Source organism: Nyctereutes procyonoides, unplaced genomic scaffold, assembly GCF_905146905.1.
Source record: "Nyctereutes procyonoides isolate TBG_1078 unplaced genomic scaffold, NYPRO_anot_genome, whole genome shotgun sequence".
In the NCBI taxonomy this organism is placed as follows: Eukaryota; Metazoa; Chordata; class Mammalia; order Carnivora; family Canidae; genus Nyctereutes; species Nyctereutes procyonoides.
The window spans coordinates 42,738,993-42,756,509 of NW_026575049.1; the positions used below are offsets into that span (position 1 = coordinate 42,738,993).

The following is a 17,517-nucleotide window of genomic DNA, read 5'->3' on the forward strand; positions in this document are numbered from 1 at the left end:
CCTATGTCTCTGCCTCTCTTTCTGTGTCTCTCATGAATAAATAAATAAAATCTTAAAAAAAAAGAAAGAAAATGTGCCTTAGTAATATGGTAAGTTAACTTTCTTAATTATCGGTTTGCTCCAAACTGATGCTAGTCGTGGGGATATCTGAGGTAGTTGCTTGAATTATTAATCACTTTAAAGAAGTTCAGCTTTATTATATAAAATTTAAATGGTGGTGGTTGAGCTTGACTATGATTTCTGACTTGGTGGTTCAGACCAGGTAACTGCAGAATTAATACAAAGATATCCTTTGTATCAAACAGGATACAAAATATCCTGTTTGATAGAAACAAAGTCATCTATCAAGTGCTGTCTTGGCTAGATATGTTTGACATCATTATAGAATCACCACTCCTATTTGAACACTACTAGACATTTAAGAAAAATTTTTTAATGTGGTAAAATACCGTAACATAAAATTTGCCACCTTAATCCCACTGAACCATACGGTTGTAAAAGGTTAAGTACATTTATTTACATTGTTGTGCAACTGTCCCCTTCATCTAGCCCTGGGACTCTCCATCTTGCAAAACTGAAACTCTTTCCTCATTAAGCAATAACTCCCATTACCTCCTCCCCTATCCCCTGGGAGCTGCCACCCTATAATGTGTCTCTGAGTTTGACTACTTGAGGTCCTTCATGTAAGTGGACTTATACAGTATTTGTCTTTTTGTGACTGGCTTATTTCACTTAGTGTAATGTCATTAAGATTAGTCCATGTTGTGGCAGGTTCCAGAATTTCCTTCTTAAGGCTAGGTAACATTCCGTTGCATGGATATACTATATTTTGTGTGTCCATTTGTGCATCAGTGGATGCAAAGTTGTTTCCACCTCGTGGCTCTTGTATATGATGCTGCTATGAATGTATATGTGCAAATATCTTTTCGAGTCCCTACTTTGACATCTTTTGGACATATACCTCGGAGTAGAATTGCGACATTATGTAGTAGTTCCGTGTCATTCTGTGTCCTGTCATTAAAAAAATTCTTGTAATTTACTGTAACATTCCTGTCATTCCTTACACACGTTTGCTGTTTTCTCTAACATCTGGGAGAACATGTGTCTAATTAGTGGTCTCTAAATGGCAGTGTGTTTGTAGTTTGCATGTATCCAGCAAGAATTTAGAGCCCCTGTTGTGTGCATATGTTATAAATTGATCATGTGGAGTCACAAGTAAGGTGAAAATCAAAAAATGAACTTTTTGGTGAGACTCCAATGAAGTTCACTTGGTTTTGTGTCCTCATAATCTGACAGTTCCTTTGTGAGAGGGGGTGCTGCTGCTTGTCACTTCCTCACAAAAGGGGAGCCCTGGGGTGCTGCCCTTGGGTCTTCTGACTCCCTACCCTGAGGTCCTCTCTGCTCCGTCTGAGCCAGATTTCCTGTTACCATCTCTGGCTCTATCTTAGGTCCAGAGAAGACAACCCAGCACAATGGCAGCCCCGCTCTCCTATATATCTTCAGATATCTCTGTAGTCTTTTAGTATCTGAGTCCTTTTAGTCCAGCTGACAGATTGGTTTAAAATGAAAAAACGGGTCTCAGTTGTAGGAGTTGTTAACGGGCTCCTATAAATCACCCAGCAAAGCTTTTACCTCCTCTGTGGGTTTTGCACCAATGTATACCTGTGTGAGTTGCAGCCAGGGTCTTAGGACCAGGAGGCTGGCTGATAGCCTTGTGTGTTCTGGTCAGCTCCATGGACATTGGGATTTGAGGTAATTTCTCACAGATCTCTTGATGCTCCTTCATGCCTCCATATCTAGATGTGGCATTGTGTTTGGAGTAGAAACAAGGAAAGAAGAAGCAGGTGGCAGGTTTGTAGCACTTAGAACCCTTCAGTAAAATCACTCATTTTGGAAGAAAATCCATCAGTATAGGCAGTCTTCATGCATGTTCCAGAATTCAGATGAATTATACAGAGCTCTCCCTCCTCCACTTTCTCTCCTGGAGACGGTTAGGAAGGAGAAGGGAGAGAGAAAAGGATAAAATGGGGCCCTGGCAGTGGCCAGCGGTGGAGCTGCAGGGGGCCCCCCCAGGTTCTGAGGGCTGGCCTCGAGATGGACGGGAAGATTCTGATCTGTGGTGTGTTTTGCTGGTCACTGCATTTTGAGTGACTTCTTCCAAAAGTGAAAGGCATGTCTTTGCCTACCAGTTCCTCGCTGGGTCTCCTGTGTAGCTTTCTGTCATAGAGACATAGGCTTGTGGACATAAACAGGTAATGACTCAGTCAACTTGACATCCTGCCAAGAGAGCCCAGGTTTTAAAGTTGAGGAAAACAGTCCCTTGATGCAAAGGGTACAATCAGAAGTGCTGGAATGCTCCTCAGGCTCCCTTTTGTTGATGTATTTTCACTTCCCTTCTCAGATAACAGCTTTAGAAAGGTGCTCTTGGGGTCACTTAGCATGGTGAGCCATCTGATTATGGATTAGTCATGATGGCTGCTTATGCTCACTCCCATGGGACTTAGGGACAGAGCCAGTGAGGCTGGAACTCCAGTGGTAGCCAGGAGGATGGGATGGTGCATTGGGCAGCAGGACCGAGTCAGATGAGGTAGAGCTGGCTGGACGGGGGAGTCCTCTGGCCCAGCTTACACTTTGCAGAGGAAGGCCTGGATGAGGGATTCTGGGGTACAGTGACAGAATCCAGGAGGGCAGGGAAACAGACTGCTGAGGGACTTCTGGGGGGTGGGGGGAGCACATACATTGATTGGTCCTGAAATTTACAAATAACAGTTGTGAAGTTGTGAGGGATGGATTGAGAACAGCGTAGCCAGCTATTTTGGGGGTGGGAGATTGGAGAGGTGATGGGTTTCACAAGATAAAAAAATTTTTTTTTTTTTAAAGATTTTATTTATTCAGGAGAGACACAGGCAGGGGGAAAAGCAGGCTCCATGCAGGGAGCCCAATGCAGGACTCGATCCCAGGACCCCGGGATCAGGCCCTGGGCTGAAGGCAGACACTCAACCACTGAGCCCCCAGGTGTCCCTCACTAAATCATAATTAATTTCTTCACTGGAATCTGTATTGACTGGCTGAAAAGCACCGGAGGACAACTTAGTTCTGGTGGTGCAGTAAATGGAGACTCTTTCCTGTGGCAGAAGCTCTTTCTGTGGGATCCAGAGATGAACAGTGGCTGCCTGGAGCACAGGTATCTTCAGTACGAAGCCCTCCCCCCTGTTGCCTGGCTGATTCTTAGCTCCCCAGTCTGACTTTTGAGACTGACTTCAGCCTTTTCTGCCCAGATTCACTCCCTTTCCGGCTCTTCTCCTTGTGCCCCCACGAAGAATGCCCAGGCTAGCTCTGTAGTTTATTCGACTTTCTGTCCCTGTGAGCTAGTTCGGAGTCGGCCTCTCTTGGGGGCTCCCTGTGCAGCCCGGGACAGCGCCCGCCTCCCAGGGAAGGCCTGCTTCTCCCCACCCGGCAGCACCCCAGCTGTCTGCGCTTGCCCAGGTTGTTCTGGGCGGGGGTGGGGGGGTGGGGGGCAGATGGAGGGCAGAGGACAAGGCAGGAGACGTGAGTGTGAGAAAGTGAGAAAGCCTTCTCCTGCCAGTGTTGTTGAGGATTTGGTCTGTTGGGGCTCCGTGGATGGATTTTCAGAGACGGGGGCACTGTGGGCACCAGCCGAGTCTACCTGCACACCGTTGCCTGTCGTCTGAGGACTGGGTTTCCCTCGTGCCCCTGTGGCACCCAGGGGACCCAGGTGTTCACTCTATGTAGGATGCTTCATGGCCAGGTTGTCTTTCTGTCTCCTTAGTGCTCTTGGGGGAAGGCAGAAGAAAGGAGTTTCGAGCACACACACATTTGAGGGATTGCAGTGTGAAGAAAAGTATGCTTATCTGATCTTTCTGCCTTGTTTCTACATTGGTGGCTCTTGGTATTTCTCACAGTTTCACTTGAGTTGGGGGTGGGTCTGTGGGCATATAACTAAGAATGCCTGGGAATCTTCGTATGTGTCTTTAGGGGGCATACTGCCTGAAGAGGGACTGAGTTATTCCAGAAGAGCAGGAATGGTGCTTGAGGCCTCCTGTCTAGGGCACAGGGGGACATCTTCACCCCCGGAGCTAATGGGGGAGCCCACCTGCCCCAGTCTGCCACATAGTCTGAATTTGGGGCAGCATTTGTCCTTGAGCAGTTTTGAGCTGCTGACACACACAGTAGGTTTGTGTGTGTGGGATGCATCACATGAGGGAGGGAGGGTTACCGTGGCATGTAAGGCCTGACATGGGTCTTCCCAAAAGCGTTTTAAAGGTTGTAGGGGAAAAGAGAGGGAAACCTGAAGGACTCCAGGATACATCTGTACCTAAACTAGGAGGGGAAAATCTTAATTCTAGGTTCACAGAGAAACAGAAGAACTACCCCATCCCTTCATTTCTTGGGTCTAAGGAATTAAGTGTGGATTTTTTTTTTTTAAGATTTTATTTATCTCACAGCATGAGAGAATACCAGGGACGGGGAGAAGGAGAAGCAGACTCCCTACGGAGCAGAGAGCCCAATACGGGGCTCGATCCCAGGATCCTGAAATCCTGACCTGAGCACTCAACCTAGGTGCCCCTTAAGTGCGAATTTTTAAATGTGTGCATGTAGTTCAGAATTTTCCACATGGTTGTCACACAGGATTGCACATGTTAATTGCAGCTTTACCAACAAACTTGGTGTGACTGCTCCATATTCTGGTGAACCCACGTTTATTTCCTACATGGTGACAGGTTCACATGATGGCATGTGTTAAGACAGCAGGATTTGTGGCACCGTCCCCTTTTGTTCTCAGCTGTAGCTTTCTCTTGGAGCAATTGCTTTGGCCTGTGCATACCAGCAAGGTGAACAGTGGTTGGTAAATGTTGGGGCTGTATAGGGGTGCTTCTGCTGTGGCTTCCAGGCCTGCTTTCTGAATGGTCGATTATGACTCATGTCTGTTGGGCATTTCTATGGAGCAAAAGTGGAAACATTTAGTAAGTATTGAAAGGTCCGAAAGGCAAAATATGACTAGTGGGCTTTGTTTATGGTGTTCTTCTGAAAGAGGAGCTGCTATTTTTTTTTTTCACTGCGCAAAGCTAGGAGCTGGTATTTTTAGCATCAAAACTACCACCTGCTTTGAAACAGATCTTGTGCTACTCCTGTCTCAAGTTACTGGATCTTCATCTCAGTTATGTTAGAAAGGTAAATACCACATCTGTATGTATAATGCATGTTTAGAGGTGGAACTGGAAGAGGACTTTTTAAGGAAGGAAGATGATTTAGGAAAGTCCTTCCTGCTGGCTTTCTTTTTTAAGGATTTATTTATTTAAATTAGGGAGAGAGCACATGCAAGCCAGTGGAGGGAGGGGCAGAGGGAGAGAGAGAATCCTGAGGCAGACTCCCCACTGAGTGTGGACCCCCCAATATGGGCTCCAGCACAGGATCCTGAAATCATGACTGAGCTGAAATCAAGAGTTGGCAGCCTAACCAGCTGAAGCAGCCAGGTGCCCCCCTCTTTATAACTTGAGGTCACTGGTCTCTGGCTGCTGAATGTGTGAGAGACAGACCCCTACAGTGACAGAGAACAGCCCAGAAAGGAGAATGGAGATGGTGTATACTATACCCAGGCTGCTCAGAAGCCATGGAGAAGGGGGTTGAACTGAGCGCTTGGCTGGCGCAGCAGGTGCACAGAATAGAAAAATCAGATAACTGAGCGCCTTATTCTTAAATTGAAGAGCTGGCTGCAAAGTAAATACAAAAAGTCGGGACACCTGGGTGGCTCAGCAGTTAAGCGTCTGCCTTCAGCCCAGGGCGTGATCCCGGAGTGCGAGGATCGAGTTCCACCTCAGGCTCCCTGTGTGGAGCCTGCTTCTCTCTGCCTATGTCTCTGCCTCTCTGTGTGTGTCTCATGAATAAATAAGTGGAATCCTTAAAAAAAAATGCCCTTCCACTCACCCTGTGCTTCTAGGAAGAATAGACAACAGGTGAATTCAGTGGTGGCTGGACCCCACATCTGTGAGATACGTGCAGGTAGGCTGCATTGGCTGTACTTTCACCAAAGCCAGCACGGCCAGCATACTTTGAGGACAAGGATGTCTTCCAGTGTAAATGCACAGCATATAGGCCCGCTTTTGGGGAACTGGGGTGATCTTGAAGGGCCTTGCCTTTTATCCCGTAGTATGTGAATTTTGAGAGCATTCACAGTGCTTTCCTGTGTTTTCCCAGCTCCTCTGTGGAAGACATGCAGGCTCTTTTGGAAACAGCCATCTGTGAAATATCAAGTACTGCAGGGTAAGGAAGTGTAGCTTTGGCCTGCAATACTGGACACATCTTGATCCGTAGAATTTGTTTAATTTCTCTCTGTGCCCAGAGGACTTTCTGGACATGCATATATCTTTGCGAGGGTTTGCTAATAAATTCCAAGTACTCCTTCATCCCTGTGTGGGGTGTCCTGGGAAGATGACTGTGTGATGGTGTGAAAATGAGGACCAGGTTGGGAACATGGACTGGGGCAGAAGGGGCATCAGTGTGAGCCTGTCCCTGGTGATGGAGGGGGGGCAGGGAACACGTCTGCAAGATCACTCAGGTTGCAGTGTTTAATACCTTGCATATAAATACAACATTTTAAGAGTTACTGTGTTCCTAAAAGAAACTACCTTAATTTTTTTTAAAAAGCTAACAATATGTGGTCAGGTAGAAAATTTAAACAGAATAAAAATGAAAAATGGAAATCCTACTACATAGAGTCAGCTACTATTAACATTTTATGCAAGGTCTTTTTTACATATCACTTTCTGCAGATTTTATAGAATTTATATAAGTGGGATCATAATGTAGATGCAATTTCTAATCTGCTTTTTCAATATTGTGGACATCATTTTTTGTTCATGGGGAATCCCTTGAAGCGGAAAGGTTGCATGTTATTTCCATTTTACAGGTGTCAAGATGCGATATGGTGAAGTGTTATCTAAGGTCACACAGCTAATAAGAAAGCCAAGAGTTCATATTCTTTACTTTGAGCAGAATGCTAATTCTATCAGACAAATTTAAAGAACTCTTATATAATGTGGCAAAGAAAAATTTTTATCTCCATACAGTAGAATTTCTTTTCTACCAGAATTTTGGGTTATGACATAAATTCATCTGCGAACATGATTTGGCTGCCTTCATGCTTTACGAGTTGTTAGAGCCAAGACTCAGGGTACGGGGGAGGGGGTTCCCTGGGGTAGGATTTCTCCTCCATTCTCCACTGTCCATCCTGATGTGACATTGATGGGCTTCTCTCCAGTGATACATTACTTAGATTTGCATTTATTTATTTATTTATTTACTTACTTACTTACTTATTTATGAGAGCTGGGGGAGGGGCAGAGGGAGAGGGAGAGAGAATCTTAAGCAGGCTCCATGCCCAGTGCAGAGCCTGACATGAGGCTCCATTCCATGGCCCTGAGATCATGACCTGAGCTAAAATCAGAATCGGATGCTTAACCGACTAAGCTACGCAGGTGCCACTTGGATTTGTTTTTTAAAGGTAATAATTACTAATGTTTATTTAGCACTTACTATATGCCCAGCACAGATCTCAATTTTTAAACTGCTGTTTTGAGTTGTAATTCATATACCTTGCAATTCACCCTGTTCAAGTGTCTCAATCAGTGGTTTTTTTTTTTTTTTTTTCATTTAGTCACAGAGATGGTGCAACCCTCACCACCATCGGTTTTGAACAGTTTCTTTACTCCAAGAAGAAACCCCATACTCATGAGCAGTCACTCCCCACTTCTCCCCTTATCTCCTGCTCTGTGTAATCATGAATCCATTTTTCTGTCTTTATGAGTTTTGCCAATTCTGGAAATTCCGTATAAATGGAATCATGCGGTATGCAGTCTTTTGTATTCATCATGTGTCCAAGGTCCATCCATGTGGTAGCTTGTGTCAGTATTCTGTTGCTTTGTATGACTGAGTAATATTCCATTGTGTGGCTCTGTCACATTTTGTTTATCCATTTAGCAGTTGATGGACATTTGAGTCATTCGTTGCCAGTTCTTGGCTATGGTGAATAACACTGCTATGAGCATGCAGGTACAAGTTTTCGAGCAGACGTACGTTTTTACTTCTCTGGGGTCTATACCGAGGAGGGGAATTGCAGGGTCGTATGGTAACTCCATGTTGAACCTTTCGAGAAACAGCCAGACTGTTTTCCAACCTGGCTGCCCCATTTTACATTCCCACCAGCAGTGCATGAAGATTGCAGTTTCTCCACATCCTTGCTGACACTTGCTGTTATCTGCCTTTTTAATACTGGCTCTTAGACAATTAAAATTTTTTTTAAAAATTTCAATTCAGTTAATTCACATATAGTGTATTAGTAGTTTCAAGGTAGAGCTCAGTGATTCATCACTTACTTGTTTGATGGTAATTCACAATGTTACTCAAACCAGGAAGGAGCATCTGTTTTGGTCTGCGAGTTTGGCATCTTACTCTTGCACAGAGACAACCCTTTCTGCTTTGAGTACACGTCCCCAAGGTCAGCTGTGAAGTGGGGTGTGTGCTGATGCCCCACGCAGGACCTGGAGGGGCTCATGCTCTTGGATACCTGGTTGTTCCGGCTGGTTTCACAAGATTTTTCTTTGTAAACTGGTGTGTTTGTTCACTGTTCTGCCTCTTTTTCTTCTTTCCCTGCCTCCTTCGCCAGGGACCTGGAAGCCAGAGCACAGAATGAGTTCTTCCGGGCGTTCTTCAGGCTGCCGAGGCGAGAGAAGCTGCACGCCGTGCTGGACTGCTCGCTCTGGACGCCGTTCAGTCGCTGTCACACCGTGGGGCGGATGTTCACTTCTGACCGTTACATCTGCTTTGCCAGCAAGGAGGATGGCTGCTGTAATGTCATCCTCCCACTCAGAGAGGTAGCCACAGCCCCAGCGAGAGCTTCCTGAGCTCGCCTTTTGTCCTTGAGCCCATGGTCATCGGTCACCATGAGACTGGTCCAGGCAGGGCTGCTCACCCAGCAGGGTTTTGCTGGCTCAGGATGGGCTCCGGAGGGGCTCCGGAGGGAAGCACGGCCTCAAATTGGCCAGTACCCGTTTGGTTGTTGCTTTTTCTGTCATTGCTACAATGACCTGAAATTTGCCTAGAAGTGATTGGTGAGAATAAAGCACTCTCATCCCCTCATTATTGATAAAGCTGTTAAGGAAAGTCCATGCCTGGCTATTAAAGCTTTTCCAACAGCTCTTAGGAGTGATTCCACCCCTTGCAACTCACAAAAAAGGGGAAAGAAAAAAGGCAGCTGACAAAAAAGCATCACCTTTTGAAAATGTCAGATTGCTTGGCTTTTCTACTCTCCTGGGACTTGAGTTAAACATTAAAAAAAATGTTTCCTTTACTATGGATCAGATCTGTACCTACTGTACAGTTCTGCAGTCTGTTCCTAGACATGCAGGGCAACCGGAGGCTGCTTCCAGATCTGACGAGCTCAGTCCTTTGGTTTCAGGGCATGTCTGTTGTGACCATACACAAAGCTCTGTTTCCCGTCAGGACCTCCAAATTCTGAGCACTGTTCTTTGGGAAAACTCAACATCTTTCATTCATGTGCTCTCCCTCCATGTCATTTCCTAGATGTTTTCATTTTACAAATATTCTTACTTAGGCATGGAGCAAGAAATCCAAGAGTTGTCTTATACCCTGACTTGTCTTATTGTTGTAACCTTTATATGACCATTTACCACTTTCCCCATTTTTGAGTGCTACTGTTCAGTGGCATTAAATACATTCACGGTATTGTGCCAGCATCACCAGAACTTCCTCATCTTCCCAAACTGAAACTCTGTTCCCATTAAGCACTAGTTCCCCATCCTTCCTCTTCCAGCCTCAGGCAACCACCACTCTACCTCCTCTCTCTGAATTGGACAACTCGAGGTCCCTCGTAAAAATGGAATCATATAATATTTCCCATTTGTTACTGGCTTATTTAACTTATTAGCATGTGTCCTCCAGGTTAATCCGTGTTGTATCATGTGTCAAAATTTCTCTCCTTTTTAAGGTGGAATAATATTCAGTTATGTGGATAGATCACATTTCGTTTCTCCGTTCACCTGTTGATGGATACTTGAGTTACTTTTACCTTTCAACGACTGTGAATACGCTGCCTTGGCCGTTTTTTGTTTGTTTGTTTGCTTTAAAGTTTTATTTGTTTATTCATGAGACACAGAGAGAGAGAGAGGCAGAGACCTAGGCAGAGGGAGAAGCAGACTCTCCGCTGAGCAGGGAGCCTGATTCGAGACTCAATCCCAGGACCCTGGGGTCATGACCTGAGCCAAAGGCAGATGCTCAACCACTGAGCCACCCAGGCGCCCCTGCCTTGAACATTTTTAAGCTCTGTATTTGCATTTTTAGTGCAGTTGTTTGGTTTTGCCTTCTATCTGGTGATATTTTCTAAATATGTAATTGAAATGGCTGCGCTTTTTCTCTGACTGGACCTCTTGTGTATAACTTTGTGCAACAGGTAGTGAGCATTGAGAAGATGGAGGACACAAGCTTGCTACCTAACCCCATCATTGTCAGCATCAGGAGCAAGATGGCTTTCCAGTTCATCGAGCTGAAGGACAGAGATAACTTGGTGGAGAGCCTGCTCATGAGGCTGAAGCAGGTGCATGCCAACCACCCCGTGCATTATGACACCTCACGAGACGAAGACATGGTACGGTCCTTAGAAACAGCGGGATCCTGTAAATTGAAGATCTCTTTTTTCTCTTCCTCTGGGGCAGTGGTCTCTAAAGGGAGTGCACATGACCATGATCCACTTGGGTAGGAGAAAAGTATGGTAGAGGGGATTGGGTGGGTGCTACACAGGTTAGAGGGTGTCCCATGCAGAAGAGCAGTTGGAGGTGCTAACAGGGCATCCTGCTCACAGGTTAGAGGGGTTCATGGGGCACCCCTTACCAGAGGTTAGGGGAACTGATGGTTAGAGCACCCCTTTATATGTTAGAGAGGTTGGTGGGGTACACACACATGTCAGAAGGATTGACAGGGCACCCCTCCCAGGCTAGAGGTTTTGATGGGGGTATCGATCTGCCGGGGTCACTGCCCCCCACCCCGATATTGGAGGGGGTGTTATTTTGGGGGCAGATGGAACTTGTTAAAGGAGAAGTTACATTGTCCTTAAGGTTGGACAGCTGGAAAACAGACCTGGATCTGCTGGGGCCTCCTCTCTTGCTGTCTCACACCCATCCCTCTCTCTCTTCACCTCTTTTAACCCATGCAGTGACAGGGTGGAAAGGGGATAGTCTCTCAGTACCTGAGAGCTGTTTTCTGAATGGTTATCCCTAGTTCTGGAAGCATACAAGAAACGGTGCTGGCCTGGCCCCCTCTTAGACTCATGCTCTGTGTGCTGTGAAAGCAGTGTGGGTCATAGTCTTTGCTGAGGATCATATCTGTTGGGGCTAATGTTAGTCTGTTTCCCTTGAGTCATAGATAGGCATGTTTAAGTATGTGACCCAAGGGGCGCCTGGGTGGCTCAGTCAGTTAAATGCTGGACTCTTGATTTCAGCTTAGGTCATGATTTCAGGGTTCTGGGATTGAGCCCCTTGTCGAGCTCCATGTCAGAAGGGGAAGTGTGTTATCTTCATGCCTCCAAAGGCAAAACAAAGACTCTTCCACAAGTAATGACTTTCTTCTAGCTCCCTTTTTTTCTTTTAATCCTTCTGCAGACTTCACCTGTGTTTCATTCAACAAGCCTGTGCAGTGACCACAAGTTTGGGGATCTCGAAATGGTGTCCTCTCAAAATAGTGAGGAAAGTGAAAAAGAGAAGAGCCCGCAGCTCCACCCGGAGGCCCTGATACCTGTCCTCCAGCAGTCGGGCAGCCAGAGTCCTGACTCGAGAATGGTAGGTGGCATGGCTCTGTTTTCATGGGCCCCCTGGCAGGGCTGGCCCAGGTGGAGGTTCCCAGGTGTGCAACCTGCTGCGGGCTGCACACTGGCTAGTGCCAACCCGGCAGACCTCGGAAGAGCAGGTGTGGTGCCGGATGCCGGGCAGCCCCAGTGCCTGGTGCCCCCTCCCTCCTCCTCATTGGCAGCAGTGGAAGGAATCAGCTGACGCCAGTTGTCTGGGCACATATGGGTATGTGGAAGATGTGGTTGCATGACCAAGGACATGGCTTTCCCTACCTGCCCCAAGTGGCTCTGACACAGCTCTTGGCCATGTGACCTGGAGAGCCATCAGTGCTGTCCTTTGTGGGTTCTTGTGGTGTTTCTCTTCTTACCCAGGGGTGTCTGTAGAGGCTCCTTTTACAGTATTGCCTGTTTCTCTCCTGGAACAAAAGGTCTCCTGTGCTGTAGTTTTACTGGACTAAAGATATTTCTGTTACATCTGCTTACCCTCGTCCTCTCTGTAGGGAGACTCTGAGGGAATGGTCATGTATAGTAGGCTAGAAATCGTACTCTGAAAAGACAGGCTGGAGGGAGGCTGAATTGGGGTCATGCGTGCCAGGTGTGTCCTTGGGCATAACTATCCCAAGCTGTGTCTTGTGGCCTAATGGCTGCTGTATAATTAATTGATTGTTAGCTTTATTCATTCAAGACAGAACCTTCTGATATGATTTACACAGAGAAGCTCAATGAACTCTTGACTAAACCTGTGAGAATATGAATATATGTGTAAGCTTCTCGCATTACTGGAGAATGCAGATAATGAAAAGTGTATTAAACGTCTTGCTCAAAAGGTACTATGAACTCCTATCATCTAGGGATACTTTTAAGGGATTTTTAATTACCTAGAGAAATGGTATCTGTCATTTCTGATAACAAGAACTGTGCGATTTTTTTTTTCCAGGTTTCAGTTTTCCCTCTGGCTATCCCGGAGCTCAGGGCAAATCATGATCCCCCCCACCCTTGCCCTTACCCTTGTTTGCCCTCTGAGCTCACCTGTGTTGCAACAGGTGGCTTGGCGTCCACATCCTGAGGAGCTTTTCCTAACCGCCCCCCCCCCCACTCCCACCCCATCCTCCTCTCTGCTCTGGGCTTGAGTATTCGGACAAATACACTCTTACTATCACCCTACCAAGGAAATGGCTTGATATTTGTGTAGATGGTCCTGCTGGGCTCTGAACTCCAGAAGGGCTGGCGCTCTGTTATTCATCTTTACATCCTCTGTGCCTGGAAGTATTTTCAAAATATTTGCTGAACCGGGTGCCTGTCACTGTTGGTTCCTCTGCCTGCAGAGGCAGCGTCCCTCTGCTGTGGATTGCAGACGGGCTATAGTGGAGGCGCCGGTACATTAATGAGATTTCCATTTCCAGTCCAGGGAACAGATAAAAATAAGCCTGTGGAACGACCACTTTGTGGAATATGGCAGGACTGTGTGTATGTTCCGCACAGAGAAGATCCGGAAGCTTGTAGCAATGGGCATTCCTGAATCTTTACGTGGCAAACTCTGGCTGCTTTTCTCAGGTAAGCATTTCTGGTATTTTTAGGCCACATGTCATTTCTGGAGCAGACACAGGAACAGGGGCCCAGATCTGAACAACGTGTATGTGCAGACAAGTCCTCTGTCTTTGGGTTCTTCTTGCAATGTTCTCAGCCGAGAACTTGAGCTGAACCCTCACCATGTTAGCCAGGGGACCAGGGTCCGGGTGCCTGAGGCCTCTGGGCTGCGGTGTCCTCAGTCAGCGTGCCCTGGCCAATGTGATCGCCTCTCCTTTAGAAACCACTTGGAGTCTGTACGTAGTCTTGAGAACCCTGTAAAGAACCTCCTAGGAGTGAAGTGTCTTCCTAGGATATACACTCTAAACTAGACTAAACAAACACTCTGCATGTTGTTCACTCACAGTGGTGTTGAAATAAATCCCTCAGTATACTTTCTATCCATCACTCCTCTCTGGAAGATGCTCAGCGTCCCAGGAGGCACAATTGCAGAGATTTCTGTCCTTTCTCCTCCTCTGCCACCTGATCCAGTCAGTGATGACTTTGTCTGGCCTCAGGCCCCGGGACTGTCCCTCTGCTGTGCTGCTGCACTTTGGTGATGTCTGGGAGTCCCTCATCAGGGCACTGGAGGGTGGGCAGAGACAGGGACCGACATCTCTAGAGCCGTGCCGAGCAACGGCTCCGCAGTGAGGGTGGACGTTTCATCTGGCTCAGTTGAAGAGGTGGAGCCCCGAGGGCAGGAGGGGAAGGGCCCTGTCGTCCAGTGGTGTGACTTTGCTGCTCCCATCAGGGTGCTGCTGGAGGCCTGGCAAGGAGGTCTGCTTTCCCCCGGTGGCCCTGCTTTGCTCAGGTCAACACGAGTACCCTGGAGGCCTAGCCTGGGTGCCTGTCTTCTCCCTGCACACTTCTTATGTTCCTCCTTCATGTCTGCTTATGCTGGAACTTCACCCCAGTCATCTCTTCCCTCTTCCAGTCACCCCCAAACAGCCAGCCCAGCTCCTCCCTGGCCCAGGGAGCCCAGATGAATGTTTCCTGCTTTCCCACCTCCTTGCTGGCATGTACTTGGTTGGGATTCACTGGTGGGCCTACCACCGCTCATCTGTTTCGTATGCTGTGTCCCCCTGCCTCTTGGCTTGTTTCTTCAGCAAGATGGGCCTTTTTAAAATTAAAACGTCTTCTGGATTTTTTGTTTTTAATGAGAACAATTTCTTCTCTCAATTGAAAATAGGAACAAGAGAAGAAAGTAACATGACCTGCCTTACACACCTAACAAGTGACACTTGGTAATGGCACTGGTTTGTAGTCGGCCTCTCTAATGAACACACACACACACACACACACACACTGTATTAAGAAAAAAAAGGTAGTTCATAAAGGGCTATCTTTCAAGTGATAGTGTTGACAGAAAAGATTGCTGTGGGGTTTAGGTTGGCGCGTGATGAGTGACAGCTGTTACTATTAAGCAGCGCATGGGGAGGGGGGATGCCAGGGTGATTGTTGATGGGACATGACAGGGAGTCACAGCAGCTGATGGTTGAGTTGGGGGCAGTACACTGAACCCAATCTGCAATTTAAAAGCTTTCACTAGCGATTAAAGGCAGAGCTGGCCCTTTCTGCTTGCCCTGTTTGCCTGGGACATCCCTGCGTGGGGCTGGCCTCAATCCTGGAGCCCTCCCGCCACCAGCGCCCCCTCAGGGACACCAGCTAGAACCACAGGGGCCCTGGTGCTGGCTGATGAGGGAAGGGGATCCTCTCGTGCTATTGACACCTCACTCCTGATGGCCCCTGCCTGTCAGGGGCCTGGGTAGGCTGTGCTTGGTCCACCTGCATATCCGGATCCGGCCTCAGAGTTTCCTGTTGGCAGCTTGTTAGCTTCTTGGTGCTTGTTGGCTTCTCGATGCTTATTTAATTACTATACATAGGTGTACCTTCTGCTATGTTTTGCATATATATGTTCATTAATTTCCTGTTGAAGTGATATATGAAAATTATGTGTACATGTATACACATATAGCCACTCTTCCTGTTACTAGCGAATGCAGCTTACTGAAAGCATATTAATACAACTATTTGTGGTATGAGCTGTTTCTCTCTCTTACTCTATAAGGTTATTCTTAGAAAAGCCATGTTTTTTATTTTTTCTTTTTCTTTTTGGTGGAAATGAGTCCTTTTGGTTGTGTGTGGTCCCAAAATATTTTATGTCCCTCAAGTAACAAGACCCCATTGAGGGCTTTCGGCAGGAAAAGTGCCTTTCCCATATTGACTCTCTCCTGCTGATTCGCCCCCTTAAAAAATTACTTTTAAATCGTCTTAGATGCCGTCACCGATCTCGCCTCGCATCCCGGTTACTATGGTAATCTGGTGGAGGAGTCCATGGGAAAATGTTGCCTGGTGACCGAGGAGATAGAACGGGATCTGCACCGTTCCTTACCGGAGCACCCCGCTTTCCAAAATGAAACAGGAATTGCTGCTTTGAGGAGAGTCCTGACGGCCTATGCCCACCGGAACCCCAAGATTGGGTACTGCCAGGTGAGGCTTGCAGTGAGGAGCAGAAATCTTTGAGTCCGTGTGTCATGTCGATCACGCAGGCTTCGGATTCTGTTGTGCTTGGCCGTCTGGTACCGAGGACTGTTGTGTGAAGGCTCTGTGCTTTGTCTCTTCCCTTAAAGAATGTATTGAATAAGGCCAAAGGAGTCCTCTTCCTGTAGTCAAACAGGCCGATTACTTGAGATTAGAAACTTTGCCTAGTGCCCAAAAAGAGCAGTGCACGTGATGAGTCGCTGTCCACGGCAGGATGGATTGTCTTCACTGTCCCACCACGCCTCCACTGTACGACAGCACTGGTATTGCTTCTGTGGAGCTTTATCTTTCTAGATCTCTACAGATGTTACAGGGATTATTTTAAAAATATCAGTGCTAAAAAAAAATATCAGTGCTATTTGGAGAGGAAAAAAGATGTTTGGGGATGATCCCTTTCCTTCAGGAAGCACGAGTGGAGGGAAGACGTCTGAGCAGTTGTTGAGTTTACTCGGGAAGTTTACTCAGGGATGTGATAAACACACGCAAAATAAAACCCAGTAAATTAAACACCCCTGCCCCCACCCCAGCACAAGACTGGGGTAGAGAAGTTTCTGATGCTCGAAAATAGAAGATCTTGAACTTTGTTTTCCTGTGAATAAGCAAAATCAATGTGTGAATGTTTTGTGTGTGTGTGTGTGTGTGTGAACATCCACACAGAGTAAGTTGGATTTGCCCAAGCCTGAGGCGTGCACCACAGCTAAGCCCAGCATTACTAGATGGGGACAGTGATGGAATGGTGGCTGGTCGCTCAGCCTGGGTGTCTCGTGGGGACCATGTTGATAAACATGTGTGGCTGGGCTCGACTGGGTCTCTCATCTACAGTCTTGACTTCGTGGACCACTTGGCTCGTGTGGTTTTTAACGTCTGTGTGGTCTACGTGGTCTGATCACTAACCAGCCCTTCCTCTGTGATCCCTGTGCAGTCCATGAACATCCTGACGTCTGTTTTGCTGCTGTACGCCAAGGAGGAGGAGGCCTTCTGGTTGCTCGTCGCTGTGTGTGAGAGGATGCTCCCAGACTATTTCAACCACCGAGTCATTGGTAAACTGTCTTCTTCCTCCTCTTCTCCCGCTTCTGTGCTTGGGGAACAGGAACAGAGCCTGGGCAAAGACCTTTGTCATTAGTCCTTGTTAAGAAATCAACCCCCGTGCACTCTGCTGGTCTCTGTATAAACCCTGTGTGGCTCTTGAATTTGCAAAACTAACTGGTATGATCCTCTCTGCACTGTTCTGCCAAAATGGTGGAGCAAGGTCACCTGAAAAGAAAAATTTTAGTTTCAGGAAACAGGTTGGATGATGAAAACCAGAGCACCCTTTCACTGATACTGTGGCCTAGAAAGGGAGGATGGTCTTACCCTCAGTACCCAAGGGGCTCATGCAGACAGATGTTCCCTTTCCCTCAAGAGCAGTGCCCTTAAGGTTGGACCTGAAGGGCAGACCTGGGAATCCCCACTTCCCCTTGCACATGTTGATAAGTGAGAAGGCGCATGTGTGGCTGTCGGGCTCTGGGCGCACCTGTGACCCCACAGCACTCAGG

At 47.1% G+C, this 17,517-nt stretch overlaps 1 protein-coding gene across 5 annotated transcripts in view; it reads left to right on the top strand.

The window, feature by feature from the left end:
• The window catches only part of TBC1D8 (TBC1 domain family member 8), a 128,909-nt gene that overhangs the window by 72,034 nt on the left and 39,358 nt on the right, over positions 1-17,517 (top strand). For all 5 annotated transcript variants that reach the window (XR_008664875.1, XM_055328492.1, XM_055328491.1 and 2 more), the window contains exons 6-11: positions 8,684-8,891; positions 10,487-10,681; positions 11,691-11,867; positions 13,279-13,429; positions 15,717-15,931; positions 16,905-17,022. Coding sequence is in view for 4 of the 5 variants with exons in the window: in XM_055328492.1 (XP_055184467.1) it covers positions 8,684-8,891; positions 10,487-10,681; positions 11,691-11,867; positions 13,279-13,429; positions 15,717-15,931; positions 16,905-17,022 (1,064 nt within the window). In the remaining variant the exon portion in view is untranslated. The remainder of the gene's footprint in view (positions 1-8,683; positions 8,892-10,486; positions 10,682-11,690; positions 11,868-13,278; positions 13,430-15,716; positions 15,932-16,904; positions 17,023-17,517) is intronic.